The sequence below is a fragment of the Diabrotica undecimpunctata genome, chromosome 8, assembly GCF_040954645.1.
Source record: "Diabrotica undecimpunctata isolate CICGRU chromosome 8, icDiaUnde3, whole genome shotgun sequence".
NCBI lineage: Eukaryota > Metazoa > Arthropoda > Insecta > Coleoptera > Chrysomelidae > Diabrotica > Diabrotica undecimpunctata.
In genome coordinates, this window is record NC_092810.1 from 89,503,729 (window position 1) to 89,531,392 (window position 27,664).

At 34.0% G+C, this 27,664-nt stretch overlaps 2 protein-coding genes across 3 annotated transcripts in view; one reads left to right on the forward strand and one right to left on the reverse strand.

The window, feature by feature from the left end:
• Nucleotides 1-7,510: 7,510 nt before the first annotated feature.
• On the reverse strand, nucleotides 7,511-11,201 carry LOC140447754 (mRNA-capping enzyme-like). Of its 2 annotated transcripts, XM_072540590.1 has the most exons (4): nucleotides 10,806-11,201; nucleotides 10,444-10,748; nucleotides 8,596-8,655; nucleotides 8,348-8,467 (listed from the first exon to the last, which is right to left on the reverse strand). In XM_072540590.1, the coding sequence occupies exons 1-3, from the start codon at nucleotides 11,049-11,051 to the stop codon at nucleotides 8,622-8,624; spliced, it is 585 nt and encodes a 194-aa protein (XP_072396691.1). In that variant the 5' UTR covers nucleotides 11,052-11,201; the 3' UTR covers nucleotides 8,348-8,467; nucleotides 8,596-8,621. The 2 variants fall into 2 exon arrangements, with proteins under 2 accessions (XP_072396690.1, XP_072396691.1); XM_072540589.1 differs by lacking the exon at nucleotides 8,596-8,655 and having other exon boundaries at nucleotides 7,511-8,467; nucleotides 10,806-11,197.
• Nucleotides 11,202-11,505: 304 nt separating this feature from the next.
• mRNA-cap (RNA guanylyltransferase and 5'-phosphatase mRNA capping enzyme) overlaps nucleotides 11,506-27,664 on the forward strand; it is an 87,651-nt gene continuing 71,492 nt past the window's right edge. Inside the window, exons 1-2 of the mRNA XM_072540588.1 lie at nucleotides 11,506-11,884; nucleotides 25,459-25,763. Of these exons, the coding sequence (XP_072396689.1) occupies nucleotides 11,693-11,884; nucleotides 25,459-25,763 (497 nt within the window). The 5' untranslated portion in view covers nucleotides 11,506-11,692. The remainder of the gene's footprint in view (nucleotides 11,885-25,458; nucleotides 25,764-27,664) is intronic.

A 27,664-nucleotide genomic window follows, 5' to 3' on the forward strand; every position in this document is an offset into this window, starting at 1 on the left:
TGGCAAACCTATAACCAAGTACATGACTGTGTGGAGTTTACATTTTACTGAGAACGCTTACTTTCCAAGTGTTGATTAAAATATTATTTATATTTTAATATATTTATATTTAATTTACTTTATAGTAACACCTGAAACTAAATTGAGAAGACTGAAGAAAAATGCTGTTCCATCAGCTAAATTGCCCCAAAGATCTCATGAAGTTATTAGTAGAAAACGTAAGGGGTAATTTACAAAATATCACTTGGTCAGCTCCAGAAACTGCCTCTCCCTCAACTAAAAATCTCTGCTGACCTTGCAACCACAAAAATAATTGAGATAATGTAAATTTTACTTTCGGTGTTTCAGACATAGTAAAAAAACAAACATTTAATTTTATTTTTATTAAGGTTTAGGAGTCAATTACCGTATGTATAAACTCGAATCACAAACAAATAATCTTTGAAGAACGTACTTCAACTTTTACTTTGGCAAAACACACGTGTAAATGATCTATATTAAACGTGTCATCGAGTGCCATAGTCTGAGAACTAGTACGCACTTCGATGCGCATCGCCTCGCCTCGAATTTTCTTATTGGCTGGTTAACCTGAAAATACCATATAAATAGTTAAACGCTTATAAATATCGGTGATTTACAAGCCAGCCAGGTTAGTCCTTCTCGGGCTCCCTTAGAACATAGCGATCTAGAGGCTCTGCTTACTGTTTTCTTAGACTCTGTGGCTGAGTTTCGTTCTACTGTGCCTATTGTTTTGTTTCAACCCTAGTAGTGGTTATATACATAATACCTTGTCTTTTTAAAGACAGGGTAACATTAAAGAGAGCGTTTTTTGTGGTTTTTAAAGGTTTTAGACCCTTATTTATCCCCGAAAAGACGACATAGCGCCCAACTAGCTTTCTAGCCCACGCCCAGCTACATACAGATGAATCCACCGTGTGCTGGATTCAGAAAGACAGCGGGGAGAACCATCGGATGTTAGCAGATCCACGCTAACATGCCGACATCAGGGCCTTCTGAAGACCTGATGCCTACAGTGTGCGGACACCTTCGAAGAGCCGGCCTTCTTCGAAGTTAGAAGCCCCAGATACCAACGGAAATCACGGAGTAGGTCCAGTCACTGCCTCCCTACAGATATGTGGTCGTAACCACGTAGGCTTAGGCACACTGGCCTACGAAACCCCATTTGATATGGCAGATGGGATCCGGACGGCCTAGAAGAAGACGAACCCGCCGAAGGAGTGAGTACATCGACTGAGGATGGATCTGCAGATGCTGTCACCACCACCGACCTCCCCCTGTGTAGTGTTTTTTGTGCAGTGTTGCGGTTATTAAGAACATTTTCTTATTTTTTATATGTTTATATACGTAAGTACTTTTGTTTCACATATTTTCTTGTGTATTGCTACTTTTATTTGTATACTTTTTACTTTTTTAATAAATATTTCCTTTTCCCAGCCTCAGAGTATCCAGAGCGGGGGATGTTAACCTGAAAATACCATATAAATAGTTAAACACATAAATCGGTGATTTTCAAGCCAGCCAGGTCAGTCCTTCTCGGGCTCCCCTAGAGCATAACGATCTAGGGGCTCTGCTTACTGTCTTCTTAGACTGTGGCTGAGTTTCGTTCTACTGTACCTATTGTTTTATTTCAAGCCTAGTAGTGGTTCTATACATAATACCTTGTCTTTTTAAAGACAGAGTAACATTAAACAGGGCGTTTTTCGTGGGTTTTAGACCCTTATTTATCCCCGAAAAGACGACAAACGTTTTATAGCTTCGAGATCAAATGACAAAATGATTTGTTTTCCCGAAGTGATCGTCCATCTTTAAAATCTTGAGCGCCCCCTGTAGGAATTGGCTATCGCGAATAATTATTAGTTAAGCTAATCTTTTTTCTTCTACTTTTTTTATTATATTTTGATCAAAATATATTAATACATTTTTTTTGGTATTAAAAACTTCTATTTAAATATTGATGTGTTTGTCCAATAAATGATGAGTTACAGTATTATCAATAGGATTTAATTTTTAAATGTTTTTATTGAATGTGTTTGGTTTGGTTATGTCCAACATTTATGCTATACCTAGATAGCATTTTTAATAATTTGTTGAAAAACCATTAATGTATGGCAATGATATAAGGTTCTTATATGTATATGGGACCAGGACCATCTTTCACATATGGGGCACATTAGCAAAATGCGGCATCTGGCCTACAATAAAGCACTATTTTGTTAGAAAAGAGAAATAACATAGATAGGTATGCAAAGTTTTCGCTTTATTTTTATTCCTTTACAGTAACATAAGATATTATGTATTATGAATAGATAATTAAAATAATGTAATACACACAGAGTAATTAGCATCCACGATTAGTCTTTATAAGTAACTATCTATGCTGATCGAAGAGGCACCCTTCTAGATTTGAGCTGAGCAAAATCGTTGATCATATCTTCAAAATCTATGTTTTCGAGAATTTTACATTCTATTGACATTAGCGACAAACTGTCAAATCTCTAATGAAGCATTGTACTTCTTAATTCATTTTTTATTCGTTTTAATTTGGATAAGCGTTTCCCACTGCAGTTTGTTACTAGCATGCTTAAAAAGCTTCTCAGAGCCATTTCTACATTAGGAAAGATGCCTTCAATTTTGTTATCTTTTAAAAGATGATATATTTCCAGAATACTATCGGTTTCTTCATTTTTACTTTGATTAATTTTCAAGTATTCTGTTAAATGCAGACATTCCATTTCTAACTCTTTCTCGTTTACGTCTTCATAATAGATTTCTTTGCAAAGTCTCAACTCTTCGCAATTCAGAGTTTTCAAGAGAAAAAATAATCCAAAGCCACATAATAATAAATCGGAACAATCGGAATCCCCGCATTACTCGCTGTTTTAGAGGAACGCCCAAAAAAAAGTATTTTCAACGACACTGACTACTTGTTAAATATTCCATTTGTTATATATTTATAGTTTCGGTGATATTCGTATCAATTCAATATGTCCTATACGATAATCTTTGTAGTAGCCATCACGGCTGCCATACTAGTATGCAGTTATACAGCTCTACAGTCGTCCATCTAATTGACTTACCGTTGCACGTCATTATCAGAGAGAGATCGAAGTTGACATAATTGCCAAAGTATAAAAAAATCCTGAATGCATTTTAAATCAAATAGGTCACATAATTATTGCAAAAGTGGATTATACAACAAAACAAATCAATATTTAATGTAAATAAATAGAAACAAAACAAGAGTTAAAAAATAATCTTGTTAAAAACAATTTGAGCCGCTTGTATGCGTCGTATAAAGATGTAAAATGGAATACTTAAACAAAAACAACACTTTTTTCAACACCGTGTCAACACCGGAACTGTCAAATAAGTGTTACCAATGTATGCCAAAATATCACCTTCGTTCGATTACAGTTACAGTGTGTTCCGAACAAATGTTCTTCATAAAAACGCTTTATAATGGATTTATACAAATTAAATGAAACATATTATTGTGTATTTCTTTAAGTTAACATTAATTGAAATCTTTAAATATTATTTCTACGCGTATATAAAAATATGTCTAGTGGCTGTAATGCCAGTCTACTCAGCAAAGTGATTCTAAAAAAGAACACACCTACCGCCTAAATATTTCGTGTTGGTATCATGTGACCTCACGAGCTATGCCGCGGATGACGTGCAACGGTAAGTAAATTAGATGAAGTTTATAATATAAAAAATATATATCTGTACCATAGAGGTAAAGGGTATAACTCTATTTTTATAACTTTTTTTTAAATTTTGGACTTTGCACTTTCGCTGCGCATGACTCCGATTGGGGACAGCAACCCGTTGATTTTTAAGACGGTATATTTTACTAACTATGACGCCGACGTTAGTTATCTCAGTGTGTGAGTGAGGACCTAAAGTGTCAAAAAAGTTTACCAGTTCTTTGCTGTGGTAGTTTCGTTATTTAAAATGGCGGAAAGTATGCCGGACCATTCAAACTGTGTATAATAAGAAATATTCCTGCCTCCAGACATAGTATTTCAAAATGTCCTATGGATAATAAGAGACGAACAAAGAGAAAGCGTTGCAAAATATGCTCCGAAAACATTAGAAAGCAGACAATATATCGAAAAATGCGAAAAATGTCCTGAAAAAAACCCGGATTTTGTGTTGAATGCTTTGAAATTGCTGATATGTGAATAAAAATCAAATCAATTTGTGAATCTTTCTGTATTTTACAGAATAAATAAACTTATTTTATCTAAAATTCCTTGTTATATAATTATTTTTCTAGAAAAACGTTCTAATTTGCCTTGTGAGGATCGGAGCCAGTCAACGATACACTATAAATTCTTAGCCAGGTGCGCATGACTCCCATCGAAGCCAAAAAATCAAATCACATTAAATAAATAAATATACACTTTATTTAATTAATTTATTATTATTATCTATATATTCTAATATTAATTACAATATATTTTAGAAAAACGTTTTTGCCGCTCCTGGGTAACACCTCTCGAAAAAAGTCAGCAGCGAATATGTTAATATTTTGTCAAGATTACCATATTCAAATTTTATTTGTCGGAAATGATGGTATACGAAGTATTATTGGTGGCCTATAAAGACTTATAAGAAAAAGTAGTATATCCTTTGCAGAAAGAGGTAAAGCGTGGTAACTCGTTTTTATTGATAGATAACTGACAGTAAAATAAAAGCAAAAATGAATTCCAACGACTCGAAAACTTTAGCAAATTTAAAAAACATGGTTGGATCGAGGATATGTGCAATTGTGGAAAAAGCAAAAGCTGAAAATTTTCAACGTAGACGGTAATTAGAAGTTAATGATGAATTAAAAGATGTTCCAACTTGACGAAAACTTGATTGAAAATGAAAAAGCAACTGATGACCAAATAAAAAGAAAAGACGTTATAAGAAACCGGAAATTTGGAAAGTAACAAAAAGAGTAGAGGCAACATTAGCAGGAAAGGAACACATTAATAATTCGGGTAAAATTATAAAAGCTAGCAATGAAACCCCTTGTCGTACTTGTCGACTGAAATGTCCAGAAAAAATAGCAGAAGTCTTAAGACAGCAAATTTTTGAGAACTGTTGATGTAACAAAAAAAATTCGGAATTAAAGCATCAATTTGCGCAGTCGCATATCACCCCGAAAAGTGTAATACGTCCTAGACCTAAAAACCATTCTAAAAAGCCTAAAGAAGTCAGCATTTCTTAATTTGGATATAAAGTTAGATGAAGGTGTAAAAAAAGTTGACGTATGTAAAATTTTTTTTGAACACTCCAAATTGTTGTTTGGAAAACATAAACCATGGGGGCCTGCGTAGCGCAAGTGGTAGGATGCTTGCATCGTAAGCCGGTGGTCCGGAGTTCGAATCCTACCGCCGGCAAGAACATCTAGACATTTTAAAAATGTCTATAGGCCCCAGGTCGACTCAGCCTGAATAAAAATGAGTACCTTGGGTAAAACCAGGGGTAATAATAGACGGTTGAAGCGTAGCACTGGCCATGTTACCTTCCTTGTATACCGTAGGCCCTAGATATAGCAGACTACCCTGCTATACTCCCAAAGCCGCGACAGCGGTATAAAACGGGAGACTATTATTAAAGCATAAACCATTTAACAAAACACCTGAAGCTGTTTTGAATCGAGTACGAGAATACAATCAGTCGTTTTCGTGCTATGACATTCATTATTCTCGATCAAAAACTGCAAAAAAATATCTCGGACCGGAATTAAGTCGTGAAAAAATGTATAAATTATATAGCTTAAAGTGTGAGGAAGAAAATATTCGAAAGAATAAAACTATTAAATTATGGCTGTATCAAAAAATTTTCAATACCGATTTTAACTTAGCATTTAAATCGGTTTCGTTTGAACGTTTGGTGCTTGCGATCGTTTTATGCTACAAATAAAAAACTGTTTCAAACAAGAAATAATACCAATTCAGCAAAATTATGTCCAACATCTTCAAGATGCGGTAAATTTATACAAAATGAAAACAAACGATAAAAAGGAAATCAAACAATCAGCTGGGAAAACTAAAGTTATAAGTGTGAATTACAGAAATGCTTGCCTACGCCTTGTTTAACAAATAATCAAAGTTTTTACAAGCTTAAATTATGGACTGTAAATTTCACGATATATGATGCCACAGAAAATAAATCGTATTGTCTTATCTGGAATGAATCCTAAGCTGGAAGGGGTGGCCACAAAATTGCCACGGCATTGACTAAATGGGCTATGACAGTTCTATGACAAACTGTGGAATAATTGGTTATTTGGTCAGATAATTGCCACAGTCATAACCGCAATGTTACAGTAATGATGGGCTACTTTTGGCTTTTGAATATCTGCCCTAATTTAAAAGTAGATGACCATAAATATTTACTGAGAGGACACACTAATTTAGAAGTTGACCAAGTGCACGCTCTAATTGAAAGATCTGTAAAAAACAGCCAATAATGCAGATCGTAACGCCTTGGGATTGGCAGTAATTAATCAGTTCCATAGGTCTTCGGGTGATTAAAATAGACAAATATGATTTTAAATTTTGAAGTTCTTTACGCTCAATCTCAATCCTCACTCATCAGTAAAAAGAAAAATACTGAAAATGATAATTTTTTTATTTCAAATGTAGTCCAATTCCGTATAAAAAAAGACACACCGACTATAATTTTTTATAAAAAGACTTTTAAAGAAATTAGACTCAAAGAAATGTACGTGGCTAGAAGATGCCAGTGCCACCAATCTTCCAGAACAGTTACTAATACGTTATGAAAAACCGAAAGGTATAACAAAAGAATAACGATCATTTACTAATACTCTTACAGTGGATCCACAGTCAGTTTCAATATTGTTTAACTAATATACAATGTTATAATTATATAAATACATAATTTCATATTTCTTCAGATTAAGAATGATTGCAATAATTTTTTTTGAAATTCATCTTATTTACTCAATATCTCAAAGTTCACTAGATGGACATACTACCATTTACCTCTACGGTACAGATATATTTTTTATATTTTACGTATATATTTTTTCTGTGCTTACATAACCGATTCAGTTATCATTTAGTAGAGACTAGGGGCCCCAATCGATCAAGTGTGCCCAGTGAAAAAGAAGGGCTTGACTACAGCCTGATTTTGAAAATATATAGATTTTAGAAAGACAGTCAAATTATAATAAAAGATGTATATTGGAGATAATACATAAAATGGCATCAAAAATAAGACTGATTTTGTATTGTTCTACAAGTTCCAGTATTTAATAAAGTAATTGATAATGTCAATTCCCAAAACATTTGAACAATAATAAAGTGTTTTATTAATCTCAGACCAATAAACCAAGAAAATATAAAAAAAATTTATTTAAAAGTCACAGTCAGAAAATAAAACATATAATATATATATATATATATATATATATATATATATATATATATATATATATATATATATATATATATATATATATATATATATATATATATCTGCAGGGTGTCCCATTCAGTCAGCAGCATATGAGAAGTCCAATTAAGTTCGCGTTTTTTATTTTTAGTTTAATGAAAAAAAGTTATTCTTTATAAAAAGTTCTGCATGTTCTAATATCTAAAATACAATCATCATGTATTAAATTGTTTCTGTCATATACGGGGTTTGTCAAAAAATGTGAATTGTGGATATTGTTAACTTTTATATAAAATTAATATTTTTTGACAACTTTTTGAAAAAATTGAATATCTGACGATTGTTTTCTAGGTTGAAGATTATTTACAACTTTTTATAAAGAATAAATTTTTTCATCAAACTAAACAAAAAAAAGTTTTACATATGGTGCAGACTTAATTGGAAAAATGAGAAATTTTTTTATTTTTAATTTTATGGTAATGTATTCTATTCTAGGTTTTATCTAAAACTGGAATACAATTAAAAATAAAAAAGTTTCTCATATGGTCCAAATAAATCTGCATCAAATGGAAATTTTTTTTATTTTTAGTTTTATGAAAAAAAGTTATTCTTTATAATAAGCTCTGAATGATATCAAACGGAGAATACAATCATCAGATATTATTTTTTTAGTCATATTTTTTTGGTAAACAGTGTATATGACTGAAAAAATTTAATATTAAGGTATTTGTTTTTTTTTTAGTACATGCAGAACTTTTTATAAGAAGTTTTTTTCATAAAACTAAAACTAAAAAAGTTTCTCATATGCTGCTGACTGAATGGGACACCCTGCAGATATATATATATATATATATATATATATATATATATATATATATATATATATATATATATATATATATATATATACTGCTATGATTTGCTGCACCAAGAGGGTTCTGGGGGTGCTCTTGGAGCCCTTGAAACATCTCCATAGAGTCTAAATAATTCAACTAGATAGTTCTCCCTATATATACCAGGTGGCCTAAAAAAAATTGATAAAAATTTATGTTTTCCTGTGTATGATACTGAAGCCATTTTCTTGTGGCTTTTTTATATTTAATGAGAATAAACCACAATCTTGATTAAAAATATGTAATATTTAATTTTCACCTTGACAATTCTTCTCAAAATACAAATTAAGTTTCATTCAGTTGTGGTGGAGGTAGAAATCTAAAATCAAATATAATATATTTTTTAATATAATTGTAGTTTATTCCCATTAAACACAGTCATTAATCTTCCCATGTTTCATTCCTTAATCCTTTCATTCATTCATTAAATTCATTCCTATTTACATTATATTATTCACATTAATAATGATTTAAAATCTAAGTACATGCTAAATAATGTGAGTATTTAGCAGTCATGAAAAATTTCATTAAAAATCTGTGGAGTCAGTTCTGAACCAGAGTTTTAGCAAGTTAAAGGTGCAGTGTGTCTTATGTGGCTGCTGCTTGTGTTTGATACAAACAGCAGCACAAGCAACTTACACACTGGTTGGGTAGTCTCTTGTGCATTTAGATGCATGCGATAGAACAGCTGATATTGAATTGAACAGAGGCAATTTTATAATAATGGAGCATACATAGGTTTATCTTCATATATTAAAAGAGCAAGAATTAGACGAGAGCATTTCAAAAATTATACTGGATAATTAACAAAAAATAAAAATTTAATATACTTATTTATTATTATAATTATATTTATGTAAACAGCTGTTTTGTTGTCATCAAAGCTGGCTGCTATTATTTCCCACACATACCTCTTATTTACATCCCTATAATCATATGTGCTGGATTGTAGAGCTCTGGTTTCTCAGAAATTAGCTCTATGAGTCTAGTATCCTTGTTAGATTGCATTTTTTAAATAAGAACAAAAATTTAAATTCAAAGTTTTATACTACAAACAAAAATACTATCTTCTTCTCATAGAACATGTTTCAATAACCTACAAATGCTTGTTTTTTGGTGTTTTGTGAATTGAACGCATGCAGTTTCTGCAGAGAAATAAGCAGTCAATGCAGTAGATGCATGTGATTCCTTGTGTATGGCGCATAAAGCCCGCCACTCATGTTCCAATGCCACAGTACGATTTTGTTGAATGCTACAAAATTGATTGTGTATTTGCACCATTCGACCCAATCAGCACGATTTGACTGCAGAAACAAGTCAGTGTGCACATCTGCAGCAGTATGACAGAGTTGGTTGGGTCATAAATTTGATCATATATATTGTGACAACAACAATATCGTATGACTGCAAAAAAATCATTTGCTTGTGAATTTCGAAAACAGCTTATGGCTAGAAGTTTTTAAGAGGTTTATTTGACATTAAAGAACAAGAGTGTCTTTGGAAAATAAAATCGACATCATATCTGATAAAACTGCTAGAAAAAAAGCTGTGAGTATTATGGTTGCTAAATTTTAAGAACTGAAAGCAGTTACTAACGAAGAGTTGGTAAAAAAGAAAATTAATAATTTTCGAACATGTTACAAAAGGGAATTAAAATTATCTGGATATAATCGCAATTCTTCTAATGTATGTGACAGTATGTATATCTTTTCAGCAACCAATCTTTGCACCACCACCTACGGTTCTTGTATTTTTTTCGTTTATACAAAGAACAAGAGCAGCTAAAAGTATATCGTTATCTGACATGTTTCTGATTTGAAAGTAACTCATACTGCAAAATCGGTACATATGTGTTCCCATCCGATTTTTAACATTATTGTACTGCTCTTGCATTCAACAAAATCTTACTGTGCCATTGGAACATGTATGTGGGCTTAAGGCAGACTGCTTGTATAAAGTTACCATTTGAAATGCATGCGACATTTGCATAAGAGAGACTACACATTTAGGTTAGATTAACACAATAATCCTTCAGAATTAGTTCACAAAAGTGGGAATAAATATTCAGTGATTTTCTTTTACTGTTGTAATTAAAAAAAAGACAAACCTTGCATTGGCAAACACTTTAACTGCAGTCGTCACATCATATTTTAATATTTCCACAAGATATACAACTATTAAAAATCCAGTTCGATTAAATCCATGTGTGCAGTGTATTGCTATGATTTGATCAGGATCCCAATCATTTAAATCCTTACATAACTGTAAAAATTTGTCTATAACATATCTTGAAGGAACACTTCCATGACCAGGGCAGCTTAATTTAACATATCGACAGTTTCGCTCTTCAATTTCACAGGGATGATAGTATCTATCTGTGTTGGTTAAGTCTATCCAAAGCCCTATTACCTTCTAATAATAAATATAGAACTTTATTATACAAATAACATCGTATTTTGTTGTATTTACCTTATTTCTATCAGCTCTTCTAAATATTGTTTCTGGATAATAACGATCATCCTGGTGTACTTTAGTATCATATTTATGATCTAAAGGTGTTTTTAATGGTATAAATATATCCGCAATTAAGGAGTTACCATTTTGTGGGCATCCTAGCCATCCCTTAGGTATAGAATTTCTAGATCTAGATCCCCTTGTCATTAAACTGTTTTTTTTTTTCAATTTGTAACCATAAAAACAAATAAAAAGAACCATTGAACCATCACCATATGTTTCTTCTTCTCCTTCTCCTTCTTTCTCTATTTTTGAAGGAGAAAAAAATAAGGGGGCAAGAATTTGAAAGTTAAACCTGACTGAATTTAAAAAAACTCCGCCTCTGGCAAGTGCTGAGTGGATTGAGTCACAGACCACTAATAACTATAACTATTTTAGACGTTTCACCATCGTTTCCGCAGGTAGCTCAAGGTCAAACTAAACTAAATGTCATTTGTAGTACCGATACAAATCTTTTGATGTCGCTATACTCTGTCTATAGTCTATACTACTACCAAAGAATATAGACGCTTATAGAAGCGTCTATATTCTTTGCTACTACTCTGCAGTTTAGGTTTAGAACTAAACTAAAAATGCCAATTGTCAGTAAGTTCTGTGAAAATGGTATTACCAACTGGCAGATGCACGAGCACGAGCCTGAGCCAGTACAATGATGCGAGCTGCGAGCCAGCCAACAAATAAATAAAGAAGAAGAAGAAGGTATACCAATCTGACTTCTTGTAAGATAGTGAAAATTTTTTGATATTATACACTATTTATTTTTAAAACCATTATAATAATGTATTTATCATAAGATATTTAAAACACTGATTGAAAGTAACTTAATAAAGAAAGTTTTAAAAATGAGCAAACCAAAAAGAAATCCGGGTCCTGTACCTCCCAGATGGCTGTATTGTCCTAGGAAATCAGAAAATCTCATTGCGGATAAATTTATGGCTCTAAAAACACCATTGAGTTCGGATTTTGACGACCAAGTACCCCCGGAGTGTCGATTTGACCCAAAAATGGTGTTTGATATAGCAAAATCTAAAAAGGTAAATTGTATTTTAAAAAAGAGTGTTAATGTACCATTTTTTTTTGAGTAATAGAAAAATTGCAATTTACAGTAGTACCCAGGTATCCACTGGTAATACATTCTGTACATCATCTAGGATATGTGAAACCACTGATAACTAACACAAATACTATATTTACTTACATTTGCAGTTTTGTATAGGGATATATAAATCACATAACACTGCCAGACAAGTGATTGCAAAGTTTTCTCCTTTTATTTTGATGAATTGTCCTGTATAATAATTAAATATATTTGTCAAAATATACATGGTCTCTTTTCATTCGTTTTTTAAATGTTTTTTTGTGGCTAAAAAGAAAGTTTTTGTTAAGGTGCTCTAGAAAAATCAAATATTTACCTACAATGCTTATTTAATTGATTGTATTCCTTTTTGTTGGCTGCTTTTTCGGGAAAGAAAAGTGTTTTTAATAACAGAATAATTTACTTTAGGTCAGATCAAGTAGCTCAAGGAGTCACTCTGTATAATGATAGGCATTCCATTCAGTATCTGGTGATTTACAAAGATTTTGAAAAAATAGGTTCTTACTCAAGAAGACCTGGACATGGAAGACCAAGGGTAACAAATACTCAAAGATTGGTTTCTTAGAGTTCAAGTACTTTGAGTGAGGACAGTTAATACCACAGCTTTGACTTGGAGACTGGCAGATGTTCATGGTACCATAGTTTCACCTGACACTGTACACAGAATATTAAGCAAACAAAATGTATCATCTTATGTACCTCCTACAGCCCATTATTGGATGTAGCTCATTGAAGACACCCCTTGAAATTCTCTTCTGGTTATGCAGATTCGGATATGAAAGATTTGAGAAATGTTTTGTTTACAGATGATTCTCGTTTAACAAGTACTCAACAAGTACATCAACCCTATGGTCGCCAAAGTATGTGGAGAAGGCTTGGAGAAAGTGATGCCCAAGTTTCTAGTTTTTGCTACAGGTTCATCTCGCTTCATAAAAGAGTGTGTTTTGAATGTGGTGAATATTTTCTTTTTTATCTGTACCAAGCAGATTTTCAACAATTTTTTCACGGAATTTAAAATCACTAAGGGCTTTTGGATTATGTCTTATCTTCTTTGTACTTCCTTTATCCGTATTTTTATCCGACTATTTGATAGAAGAAGAACATCACGCCACTTCATTACGCATATATATCTGTCTTTTCTCTGCAAATAACTTCTTCTTTTTTTTAATTTCTTGGTAACAACATCTTTTAGATTTCCACATCTATTCAATCTAAGTGTACCCAACAAATGAGTTTTTTTATCCAGCAGAATATTTGCCAACTCAATGCTTGTATAAAAATTGTCAGTTACAACAGTACATCCAGCATTCAATAATTTATCTGATAAATTGGTTTCTACCTTAGGTTGAACTGAACAGCTCGTGTTGGTTTCTCGATCATATACTCGGATATTCCAGGTATATCTTTTTGAACAACACAATTTAAACAATGTTATTCCATATTTGTGTGTGTTTTATGGAATGTATTGTTTCTAAACAGCCTCTAAATGGTACTAATGTTTCGTTGATACAAAATGTCTGACCATATACTTTTTGGCAGTTTTCAACAAATATGTTGATGAGTGGCTGAATTTTATAAAGCCTATGTCCTACTAAAGTATCACATTTTGAGTAATAACTCAAATCTGTTTTTACTCATTTTGTTAGAAATTACATTTATACGCAACATGGGTTTAGTAGACCAATATTGACGAATACTATGTATTCTAATAATTCCCATGTATGGCAGTATTTCAAAGAAAACATTTAGTTTTTCTTTACTTGTAGGTTTCCATTTATGTAATCAAAATGAACTAGTCAATTCTTTATTGCTTTCTAAAACTCGAGTAGCAAATAGGTGCGTTTGCAAAACCATTTTATCTAAAATCTTACAATCTAGAAACACTTCAAAACAATCCATTGTAGTACAGTCTGAAAGTGCAGCTAAATACTGTACATCAATACCTGTGAATTCAAACTTCATGTGTTTTCCCATAGGTGCACACCAATTGAGTTCAAGCAAAGAAACTGGGAATATATTATTCTTATGGTTACTGTAAAGGTAATTATAGGTAATTAATAATATTATAGGTAATAATAATATAGGTAATTAATAAAAGGTGGATTGTCTTCTCTAATTGTTTGTTCCTGAGAGATCAAAGAACAGTCAGAATAATCGCTGTCATCTGATGACTCAAAATTAACGTGCTCATAAGTTGGATCTTCCGAAAAGTCGTCAATTGATTCTATAAAAAACGTATTTTTCTGTACTTATACTGTGATATTTTTTTTTTTATTATAACTGGAATATTTTCTCTTGGAAAGTAATGTATGTTGATTTTTTTTGTGCACTTATAGTTTAATTCATCAAATAGGCAATAATTCTTATATTATTTCAAACTTACTTGATATTTTTAACCTACTAAAAACCTATCCAAGGACATGGCACAACAAAATAAGATAGATCTAATTTTAGTCACTAAAATTCTTACTGAGATCGTCTGAATTATTTACTGCATTTGCTGCGACCAAAATTCGTTTTGTTCTGTTGCTAGTCATAATAAAAGAAATAGCGTAATCAGTCACTAAAAACTCTATAATCGAACTAACAAATAAACACAGATCTTTTGTGCATACCTTAATCTAGTTGAATTATATTTACATATATTATTATACAATTATATAATATATGAGGACCCTAGCAGTAAAGCGGTATAAGTGACATTTGTAAATATTGGGAAAACTGCATCGCTGAAATGGAAATCTTTCATTCTATTTGGAGGTAAAAAGATTTCACGTGAACGCCATGCGCTGGTTACGAGTTGCAGTTCCCAACGTCACAAGTTTGATTTACACTAGGTCAAGAAGAGAGATACAGTTATAGTAGTGAATGCGGTAAAACCTATAATATACATATTGCAAACTTAATTCTATTTATCACTGTAATAATGGAATTATGATATTTACAATTTATTATTGATTATGTAGTATGAATAGTGTGACCAACTAGTCCGAAAAATCATATCAAATTAAAATTTTTGTATTTTAATTATCATCTTCTGAAAAGACGATTCAAAAACAATAACAATTCATGTATGCACATGAATGATCTGTATTACGAGGCATGATGCATACAATAATGTAATGATTCGTGATCAATGTGTTTTTTCGGTTTTGTCAACCATTTTAAGTAAACAAACCTCTTGATTTCGTTCGCGCCATTTAAAATCAATTCCATTGAATGATTCATTTCCAAACCACTAAGTGCTTTGAACCAAAATCAAATCTGCTGCGTTGTAATATGATTTTATGTAAAATTTTATTTTATGTCAGTAATTAGTTTGAAGCCGCAAATAATATAAGTTAAATAATCAATCAAAGTAGTCCTTTTCCACAAATCCATTTTTAGATCCGATATGTAAAACAATAATGCGTTTGCCTTTCCCAGAAGGATGTTTCAATCCTGTAGAAAGCCCTTCAACATATGCTTGTCGAGCACTGGTGATTGACATGTCAGTCCAGACTCTGTCAACAGTATGACCAGCGTTCACCCAAGTTTCATCCAAATAATAAATAGTAGGGTCTTCGTGCATATATTGTTATTATTAGAGAGAGAATTATACTTTATTGGTACTATGTACCAAAACGCCATCGACCGAAGTCTTTCAGCTAGTTTATTATTATTTATGAGATTTAATATAAATTTGTTGGTATTAAAATTGTACTCACCGAAAATTAATTAATTTCAAAACTTTTTTCAAAGTAGTTTTCTTTAAATTTGGAATGTTCGGGTTTTCTGAAATTTTTTGCATAATTTTCTGAACTGTTGGAAGCTCATTTAGTAAAAAGAAACTGTGAACAATTCGTCGAATCATGCTCTTATGTTCATCGGTAATTTTATCAAACACTTTTTTAAATCTTTGGTAAGGTTTTGGAGGTTTAAATTCACCATTATTTTGGCGATGTTCTTTTAAAATACTATAAACAGATGATTTGTTAATACCTAAAATTATTTTTATTATTATTAATAACATAACAATATTAACAATTTACTTGTAGCTTCAGCAGTGAATTTAATAACACCTTCGCAGCCTTTCTCTGCATTTAACTCCTCAGATGCTTTTTTATATGTATTTAAAATTACACATTTTTCTTCAACAGTAAATTTTTTTTTACCCTTTTTCTTGGAGGCGAAAGAGTATTTCTATCCATATTAAAGACAAACGATAATCTAACACAAACTGATTTTATTTAATACGGTGCGTTGTGTACACAACACACACATGATGCTTACTGAAACAGCTGGATTGGATGATAAAGATCTACGAATAATTACAAATCTATACTGGCATCAAGTGGCAAGAATAAAGGTTGAACAAGAACTGTCGGATGAAATAAATATAAAAAGAGGAGTGAGACAAGGCTGTATATTGTCGTCTTTACTTTTTAACTTATATTCGGAGGAAATATTTAAGGAAGCCTTAATGGAGACAACCGAAGGTATTATTGTGAGTGGAGTAACCGTCAACAATATTAGATATGCCGACGATACCTTAGTGCTTGCTAATTGCGGAGACCTTCAAAATCTAATGAACAAAATAAAACAGACTTGTGATCAGTATGGATTAAAACTCAACGTTAAGAAAACTAAATATATGATACTTAGCAAACAAAATTATATACAGGATGACGGTATAAAAGTCGGAGATGCCACACTGGACAAAGTAGAGAAACTCGTGTATCTCGGCAGTAATATCAATGAGAGCTGGGATCCAACCGCAGAAATTAAAAGCCGAATAGAACAAGCCCGAGCTGCCTTTGTAAAAATGAGAAACATACTTTGCAGTCACGATCTTAGCATTGACCTTAGAGTTTGAATGACATCTTGCTACATCTTTCCTGACCTGCTGTATGGAGTGGAAGCGTGGACTCTAACTGAGGCTATCCTTAGACGCTTGACAGCCTTTGAGATGTGGGTATACAGACGACTACTGAAAATAAGCTGGGTCGACAGAGTTAGAAATGAGGAGGTCCTTAGACGGCTGAAACAAACAACACAACTGGTCAATATAATAAAGAAACGCAAGCTGGAATACTTCGGTCACATTATTTATGAGACACCCTGAAAAATATGATCTTTTACATCTGATCATTCAGGGAAAGATCCAAGGTAATCGTGGTCCTGGTAGAAGAAGAACATCAGGGCTGAAAAATCTAAGGCAATGGTATGGAAAATCAACTACATCGTTATGTAGAGCTGCTGTCAATAAAGTCACGATAGCGAATATGGTAGCCAACATGATATCCAACATGATATCCAACGATCGATAACGGTCATGGAACTAGAAGTTGTGTACACGGCTTCTCCCGTTCGGTTTCAAACGCATGTATGTCTGCAGACAGCCAATCACATAACTGGCAACTCTCCGACACTCAGTGATTACGAGGCCTTATGATTCTATCTGTTCGGCGGCCCAACTTTAGCGGCAAGTTGCTTAGCCTCCAAGCCAACTATGAGTAGTGCTTGGAAAAGAAGAGATACAGGTGCACTTGTACCCCTGTTCCACTGTGTCAGACTGTTAGTTGAGTTTGTTATCATTTTGCATGGGTATTGGTATAGCTCTTAAGTAATACTTTAATGTAAACTTCTGCGTTTTACATTATTATAAACTACAGTGTTTTTAAGAAAAGTTCGTTTTGTTTCTTTGCGGAATACGGAGCCAGTGATAGATGATTTATCTGCTAAAGCGTTTCCACCCAAAGCAGACTGGTAAGAAATGGATTCGGAGACCAGATAAGTGAAAAAAAAACATTGTTAAAATAGCAAGAAATTCAGGTGAAGCTTACATGGAGAAAAAATACAATACTTATGACGCTAAAATGTTACAAGAACTTCATCTGACACATCTTACAAGAGTCATCTGACAATCAAATTTTGGCTCTATATTGTCAGAAACAATAATATTTAAACAGTAGATGATCGCTTTTTATAAGTGGCCAAGACTTTGGTTTGATAGAGTTAAAAAAGAAAAGAACCAAAAAGAACCTGTATGTACCTCAACATTGAACGGTGCTGGTAACTTCTACAAGTAGAAAGTTCTTTACAGTAAGATGGCAAATGATGATTTTTTAGACTTTCAAACACGCCATATTTCATGAAGAGCGTAAGTGGAATACATGCAATGGTTACATTTTTAACAGGACAAACCTTTAATCTTGTTTTACAAGAAAACAGCTGGAGGTATCATAGAAGAGTTTAGTGAGCTATCTATGAAACTCATTCGAGTTGGCCAGATCTCTTGCCAGCATTGATTGACAAAAGGCCTCTCATTAAGTAAGCTTAGTATTCAAATCTTCAACAGTTACTCAACTACGTACCTCCAATTTACCATGAGTTTTTGATAAATCTGCGACATAATGGTCAAGCTAGAGAACTAGCAAACTTAGAAGAAGCAGAAAATGACGATTTGGATCATCATTACGACACTGGTGTTGATGAATCATAAGTCATTTATATATTAGTGTTATGTTGAACAATAAATTTGTCCAAAAACTTTATGATCTTTTTACATTTTTTACCTTTATGTTGTATTTCTTAGATGTAAAAGGGCACTAGTGCTACTTAGCAACCTAAATATGGCTCCTAAATGAGTAAAGTCAATAAAAATATGATTATTTGTTACCAATAATAATAATAATGCTTACTAAATCGGAGAAGAAAAACTAGCATTAAAAAATCATGGCAATTACAGTGAAGGGTCAACTTTGAACGGTATTTACTCAAAATTTACTTTTTGTCACTTATACCCCTTTCTTCTAGGGTCCTCATATGTTCTGCCATTATTTTTCGAGTTCACAGAATGTCTGATTTGCCAATTTTTTCGAGATATCATAGCAGTAACCAGTGAGACCATTTTGATATATTTTTTTTACTCTTTTCGAGAAGCTGGTTTGTTGCAGTAGGCGACACTTTCATGAGCCTTTTTGTTTGCCTTTGTCCAATGTAATCTTAGTTGATTGAGTTCTTAGTTCCGAAGTTTTTGATGTGGCTTTTCTATAGTCCACAGAATGGTTCTGAACCCTGGAATGGGGTATTAGCCTCTTCTTTTGCAAGGCTGTCAGCTTCCTCGTTTCCTGCAATTCCCTTGTGACCTGGCACCCACATCAAAGTTAGTTTGTTGCGTTCCGCCAGCTTCTTGAGGGATTGTTTAGTCCCAGACCAACTTTGATTCACAAATACATGACTTTAGAGCCTTTAAAACGACTTGAATATCTGATAAAATAAAGCCTTTTAAGATAAAATAGAGACCTACGAGTGTCTCAGTTGAGACATTCTTGGGCACTAATGTCTATTGCATGTATTTCTGCCTGAAAGATATGTAGTTGAGACGTTTCCAAGAGATTTGGATAGCCTTAAATTGGGCCCTGTAACTCCCACTCCTGCCCTTTCATCTATCTTATCCATCCGTACACCATACGAGTGAACCTTCTTTCAGTTTCAGTTCAACTTCTTCACCAATTTGGTGGTTTTTTTATGACCTCTTCAAAGGGTGTTTCGAAGTCGAATTTGACTGGCATGGCATCTGTGAACCTGTCCTTAGAAATTTTATTCCAGGATTTTTAGGTGACCAACTTGATCTCTAGGTTTCATTATTTGTGTCTGTCACAGTTTTAAGGCGGTGGCTACTGCCTCCCTTTTTATGCAGAACTGGAACAGGAAGGTTCTAGAGGAAGGAGAGGAAGGTTCTGTAATTCCCATACAAGCTAGCCTGTGCACTTTTTGCAGCAGCTAGCTTGCCTGGGAAGCTGCGTTAGCTGTTGTTTGTTGTGTTTTGGCCTCCATACAAGTGATGCGTATGTGACCAAGGGCCTAATAATCGTTTTATATGACCAAAGGGTCATTTTCGGTTTTAGGCTTTAAGTCTTTCCAATTGCCTTACAGCAGGTCCAACTTGCCACCAAGGTTTTAGATAAGATCTTTTTAATGACTATCCCAGGTGAGTTTTTGATCTAGGGTTACTCACAGATATTTATGTCTTTGGAATAATCTAATGTAATGCCATTCATAATTGGAGCTTGTAAATACGTCTCCTTGTGAAAGTTATTAAAGTCGTTTTGCTGGGGTTGACATTTAAACCCTCCTTCGAGCACTTCCTCCAATACTAGTAGTGATGATTCTGGTTTTTCTCTGGGATTCTGGAAAAGCGCAAAGAGCTATTTCTTTTGCCACTATTGTCTTTTCAGTACTTTCAACTAGGGAGTTCAAAGCATTTATAGTGGATTTGCCTCTCTGGTAGGCAAATTGATGTTTGTGAAGCGGTTTCCTTGTTAGAGTTTCGCCTCTTATGTAGTAGTCTACTAGTTTCTCCATTGTTTTTAGGAGAAAGGTGGTGAGGCATATGGGGCGACGACTTCGGTTCATCTAGAAGTCAAACGTTTGGTATTTATACCTTGCGTCCCTCCCAAGTTTTTGGAATGTGACCTAACACAAGGCTTGCTATGAAAAGCCACTGTATTTGCGGCTGTATTTGCATGAAGCCTTTTTGGATTAAATCAGGAAATATTCTGTCCTTGCTCAGGGATTTAAAAGGTTTGAAGCCATTAACTGTCCGTTGCGGTTTATCTTCTAGTATTTGTTGAAAGCCAGGAAAATGAGTCTTTAACAGCTCTCTAATAGTTTCTGTTAGGCTCTCAGTATAGTCGTTGTTCAGGGGCTAATTCTGTTATCCCTTCGCACAGTTTCCTCCAAGTTCAGCCAACTCTTTGTTACACTAGGGAATATCCCTAGTGGTTGTCTTATGTTTCAATGGACAACTTGATTCATATGCCTTTTTTCGAGTCGAGTGCCTCCATTTCACTTTCAAGATACTCTTATAATTGTCCCAATCGGTCTGTTTTGGGACTCGATATTCCTCGAAGCCTTCCTCAGATGCGCCTAAGTCGAACCTTATGTACACAATACCCTGGTTTCTTGGGGTACTGCGGTCTGCCCTGACAGTCTTTTGAAGATTTCCTCCTCCTACCAAAAAAAAAGTCGAACCTTATGTGTTGATGGTCTGACATTGATGCTTCATTCGAGACATGCCAATTGTATATTTTATTTGCTATAAACGAACTAGTTATGGTTATATCAATACCCTCTTTCCTAATTGCATTTATAAAGGTGGGTTTGTTACCTCTGTTGGCAATATCTAAATTGTTAGCAGATATATAGTCTAATAGGTACTCACCCCTGTTATTTATTCATGTGCTACCTGTCCTGTGTGTGGTGCGTATTTACATCAGCCAATAATTAATTGTCTGTTCCTTCTCTTGAACCATCCCATGAGTCTTTGTACTTTCTCTGAAGATGGATGGTTTTCAGAGTCACCTAGGAAATAGTCAGAGGCAATAACAATTTGCCTACTTCTGTTGTCATTTCCACTATTGCGGTTACCAAATCTACCGTGGTGAATTCTGGAAGAGAAATACATTTAATATTATGTGAGAGCAGTAGTGCTGTTCTTGGATTGTCAATATTGCTACTATAGAGTAACCTATCTGATTTTATGTTGAATCCTTGGATTTGTCCTCCATTAATCCAAGGCTCCTGTAGGAGACCTATGCCTAGGTTATCTTTAGTAAATCTTCTAAACACACTGATAGCTGTTTTTGAATGTTGAAGGTTTATCTGTCGACATTTCAGGCTTTGAATTATTTTGGACATTTCAGGATTTGGATTGGATTATTATTTATTAAACAAGGAAGACAAAGATGCTTTTTATGGACAGCTCCAAGATCTACTGGACACCACAATAGCCGGTAGTAAAACAATAATTCTCGGCGACCTAAACGCCAGAGTAGGCAACATACCTGTGGCTGGAGTTATACAAAGATTTAACGAAGAAACGCTCAACGACAACGGAGAAAGACTTCTAGAACTTTGTTTAATGAATAACCCCCGAATTAACAACACATACTTTGACCACCCAATACTACATAAGATCACCTGGTCAGATACAAGAGGACATGATTGACTACATTATAACAAACAGACAAATACACCCCAAGAATATAATAGATGTGCGCACTCTATCTTCCGCCAATGTAGGATCCGACCATGGCCTGGTACTAGGAAAAATAAATATAGCAATCACCACACAAGGCAAGCGAAATACAAAAATAGAAGAAAAGTTAAACATAGAAAGCTTAGAAGAAGAAGGGACAGAAAACTTGTATAGAAACAGACTAACAGAAAAGCTAAACAGCCATAACCTAGAGACTAAAAAGAATATAGAAGAAACCTGGAAAATTATTAAAAAATGTATCCTACAAGCAGCGGAAGAAGCTTTAGGTAAAAGAAAAGTTAACAGAAATAAACGGAAATACAAAATACCATGGTACGACGAAAGGGTAAAAGCACTAGCAAATGAAAAGAAACAAGCTTTCCTTACAAAGGAGTGAAGACACCGGAGGCACGAGAAGACTACGTGAGAATCAGGAATAGAGTAAACCAAGAAATAGATAACATCAAAAAAGAACACTGGGAGAAATTTACCAAAGATATGGAATACGACCTCTATGGATCCCAGAAAAAGGTGTGGAAGATGATAAGGAGACAAAAAACAGAAATGAATGAATTTGTACGCATAGATAACATTACGAAGGAACAATGGGAAATTATATGGAGAAGGAGAAGAAGAGAACAGAGAAATAATCATTAACGAAACTCACGATAGAGTACTAATATCAGAAGAAGAGCTACAAGAACGAATAAAAAAAATTAAAAAACAGAAAAGCACCTGGTCCTGATAAGATAAACAATGAACTGCTAAAATATGGAGGAACAACAATACGCAAATGGCTCCTAAAATTATTCGTCGATATAATACATACCGGAGTAGTACCAGCGGAATGGAAGGAAAGTCTCCTGCTACCGACACTTAAAAAGGGAGACTCGAGAAATCCTGAAAATTATAGAGGCATTAGTCTGATGAATAGTACATTAAAATTATTAACGGCAGTCATAAAAGATAAAATCGAGGAAAAAGCGAACATGACAGATGAACAACAAGGCTTCCGAAAGAACCGCAGCACAATAGACGCAATTTTTATTATCAGACAAATAATAGAAAGTCTATTGAATATGGAAAACCAGCATACATCTGCTTTGTAGATTTAAAAAGTGCTTTTGACAGGGTGAAACGAAATGACATCTTAAAGCTGAACAAATAGACCATCAGATAATAAGGACAATTAATGAAATTAACAAGAACAACAAGACCAGAGTTATAATGCCAACAGGGGAAACAGAATGCATAGAACTAAAAGTAGGAATCCGCCAAGGAGACTCGCTCAGCCCATTGTTATTCAATATGGTGATGAATCAAATAATTCACGAAGTAAGAAAACGACACGGATACCACATGGGAGCGCATAAAATCACGATACTATGCTATGCCGATGATGCAGTACTAATTGCTGATAACGAAGATAACCTACAAAGGCAGCTCCACACCTTCAATATCACAGCAAACAAACTTAATATGAGAATATCAGTAGAAAAAACTAAATGTATAGTGATCAGTTAAGAGCCGCGTAGATGCAAACTAGAAATAGACAGCAAAATTGTAGAACAAGTAATGAAATTCAATTACCTAGGAGTAGAGATCACTAGTGACAGGGATATAAGAACAGAGACCACAAGGCAAGCATCAAAAGCGGCAAGAGTAAGTGGTTGTCTCCGAGAAACCATATGGAGAAACAAATATCTGACCATGGAAAGCAAAATGAAATTATACAAGACAACAGAAGACCAATCCTAACATATGCAGCGGAGACAAGGACCGATACAAGAAAGACGAAACAACAAATCAACAATATCGAAATGAAAGTATTAAGATCAATAGCGGGCATATCATTAAGAGCCAGACAAACCAACAGAAGTATACGCGAACAATGCAAAATTCAAAATATTAACAGGTGGATAAAAACAAGAAAAAAAAACTGGAACGAACATGTAAACCGAATGGGACGAGATAGATTAGCGAACATCTGTAAAAACAACAAGCCGTATAGCAGAAGACCCGTTGGAAGGCCGCCAAAAAGGTGGAAAGATAATGTACAGTCAACAACGACTGAAACATAATAAGAGGCAGACAAACAGGAGTAATCCTAGTCGCGCGAAGAAGAAGAAGAAGAAGAAGGATTATTTTTGTAAGTTAGTTTGGGGGTTAATTTACCCTTGACTTTTTTGTCTGGTTCCCCAGATATTTTTGGCCACTAGCGGATCCTTTGAAGTCCGGCCTTTGCTTGCCTGTCCTCCTGGATTCATCTTAAGCACTTTTTTGCTCATCCATACATCGTATCGAGTTTTTGGGACCAGCTTGTCGTGGCTTTTTTCTGCCACTCTTGACTCCATAGACTCTAGGACTGTACGACCATATCTGTAATTGATCGTATGCCTCGTTTTAGCCTTTCAGTGGATTGGCTGACTGAAAGTGTTAGAATTTCCACAACTCTACTCGTAGACCTATTCAGTATTCTATTATAGAGTTCGATACAGATTCTTGCGAGAAGCTAGGGAACTAAATATCACCTGCAACAGAGCCCCACATACTACAGGAAGGCTATTGAAATTGAGGTGCGCCAATTGCCCCAGAGTTCCCATAGTAGTAGTTAGATACCCTCCCGTTCATTCTTCGGTTTATGTTGTTCCACCTTGAAATTGGGGTATTTTTATTGTAGTTCCCTTCCACTTGGTCGACCGGTTAAGGCAAGCCCCCACATCTATGTTCGTCTTATGACATAATAGACACGTTTTGTACCAGCCAGATTTCCGCAGATGGCTGTCTCCCCCCGCAACAAAATGTCAATCTGGGCACTAATCCAGTCTTAAGATTCCTTTACAGGGGGCGAGCACCATTCTTTATGCTTGAGTATGGTGAAGGCAAGCTGGCAGTCTGGTGTCCAGTCAAATGACAGCTTCCTCTCAGTCAGGTTATGGAGAGATTTGGCAATCTTTCCAAAACTTTTCACTAAGCGATGGTAATAACTGCAAAGGCCAAGAAAGCTTCGGACATCGTGTTCGTGTCCTGGGAGACGACTTGGTATCTGCCTTATGGGGTTGGATTTATTACTGTTTATTCGATGTTGGACTAAGTCAGTCTGATCAGTTATGCTACTACAAAAAAATGGCCTCTGTGATAAACCATTTAAATAACTTTTAAACTAATTGATGGAACGAGCTGAAATTATGAATGTTTATTAAGTAGTAAAATGCTCCTCTTTGGGAACAATCATAAGAGGGTAAGTTAATTTTTTCAAAAGTTATAAACAATTAACAATGGGAATTGGAATAATAATAATTGTTATTGTAGTTTGTCTTGCTTTTATTAGACGATTTTCTACTATATTTTACAACGCATTATACAGACGACAACTTTAAAAATGTCATTAACAAAAATGTACATATAGAAAGGATTATTGCGTTGTCATTCGTGCAAATTGTTGTTATTTATTGGTAAATTTAATATAACGAATATTTTTGTTTCAGATTAAATTTGGACTATGGATTGATTTAACAAACACTTCTAGATTCTACAACAAAGCAGATATTGGGGAATATGGATGTAAATATGTGAAATTACAGTGTAGGGGTCATGGAGAGACTCCATCGCGTGAACAAACTGCTACATTTATTGAAATTGTTACACGTTTTATCAGTTATCACCCATTAGAAAGTATTGCTGTTCACTGTACACATGGATTCAATAGAACTGGCTTTCTTATTGTTTCTTATTTGGTTGAGAAGATGGATTGTGACCTTGGGAGAGCCTTAGCGTTGTTTGCAGAGTCAAGGTAAGTCACCCCCATTCCAAAAACTTTCTCTGTATATTATAAATTATTGTTAATTTAGTAGTTAACCAAACAAAAACGCAATATACACAAGTGTATACTAAATCAATAAAATTTTCGGTATATTATAGGTTGACAAATTACTACTATTTGCTTTACTAAATCGTGATTCCATAGTTAATCATACTTATTTTGCAATATAAAAAAAACCAAAGTTTATGTTGTGTCCTACGAAAATGTTAACAACAATGAAGTATGTCGTATTGACTACCTAATTTTAATTTATATTTAAATTTATTTTCTCAAAATATTCTTTAATTTTTACAATAAATAATTTTATTTTTTGGTATCAATTCAGCACTCAAAGCTAAATTACTTTGTTGCGCACTGCTAGTTGCCTAAGGGAGTATTTGTACCCTACCAGTTGCTTAAGGGACTGCTTGCAGTTCTAAGCTGTTATTAACTATAAGTTGTAGACTTCAAAGCTTTCAGTGCAGCTGGTCTGCCTGTGGCAATACATACTTTGTCTGAATTGAGTGGTTTTTTAGACACTCTCGAGCACAAAAATCGATTGCTCTCAGTTCTGTTTGAAATATTATTTGTTAAATGATTACTTTAATGTTAAATACGTACTTCAATGTTAAATGAGTTCTTCCGAGGGCAATTGACTCTCTGGTGTTAGGGTCAGTAATCCCTATCCCTACTCCTACTTGTGATTTTCATCCATCAGTATAAATCGCGAGGGCTCTTAGGATTTGTGTTAACTCTTTCTTGTTAATATTTAGTTTAAGTTCGAAATATTGTTTTGAAAACATATTCTGAGGTATCTTCATGGATTGTATTATTCATATCCTTTAAATCTCCAGATTTCCAGATGGATTGCCGGGTTTTAGATTCTGACCTTTGTTGGCCTAATGGCACATTCCAAAGCCTCCTTAAATGTATGTGCAGAGGAGAAAAGCCCAGCGTTACCTAAGATTACAGTGGGGCACGATCGAATTGCACCCGTGATTACTACACAAGCGAGTAATTTCACATTTTGCAACTTCCGTATTGCCTTTTGCTACGTTGTTTTGTTCCACCAAACCAGAGCAGCATAAGGAACTGTGGGTCTGACATATGACAATAGATCATTTTAGGTTTATGACCTCATCTTTTTCCACAAAGCCTACGATACGTCTAAAGAGAATTTAATGTAAGTTTGCGTAACTATCTAGCATAACTCCGAGATAATTAACATCTATAGGCGAGCGGTTTACCCAGAAAGAGACGCTTACGGGAAGGAAACGGAATATACCGATTAATTTTGTTTCTTATCTACCGCACCAAACCTTTTTTATTCTATTCTATATATTTTTCAAGTTCAAATGTATTTTTTTTAATTTTTCCAAGTGGTCCGGAAATTATTATTAAGAAATAACTTATAACAAAAAAACAATTTCCCGAATCGCTTCGAGTAAAATTATTTTAGACGTATTTCATCGAAGTAACTACTTTTTCCCTCTTGGTAATTTTCCTAAAAATTCTTCCTTTTTGAGTTATTTGCAATTTTTTGTTAAAAAAAATGCCTTAATTAGTGATTTTTTTAGAGATTTTTTCTAAAAAACTACTAAATGAATTACAATTCTACAAAAAGCTGTATAATCTTTAAACCTTCACGTATAAATAAGAATATTTTCACAAGGATAAGCGGCGACATTGGCGATTAGCACTGCCCATTTAACTCTGTCTTCAGCAGTTTTGCAGCAGTAAAATTAAATATTAAAGATAAAATTGAAATTGTTCTTATTGTTAGAGGTAATATGTATGAAAGTAAAGTGGAGAAATCTTTAGAAATATTAGACATCCTGATAAAACTGCACAGCTCACAACTGTAAGGTATATAATAAATAAATTCAAGATGT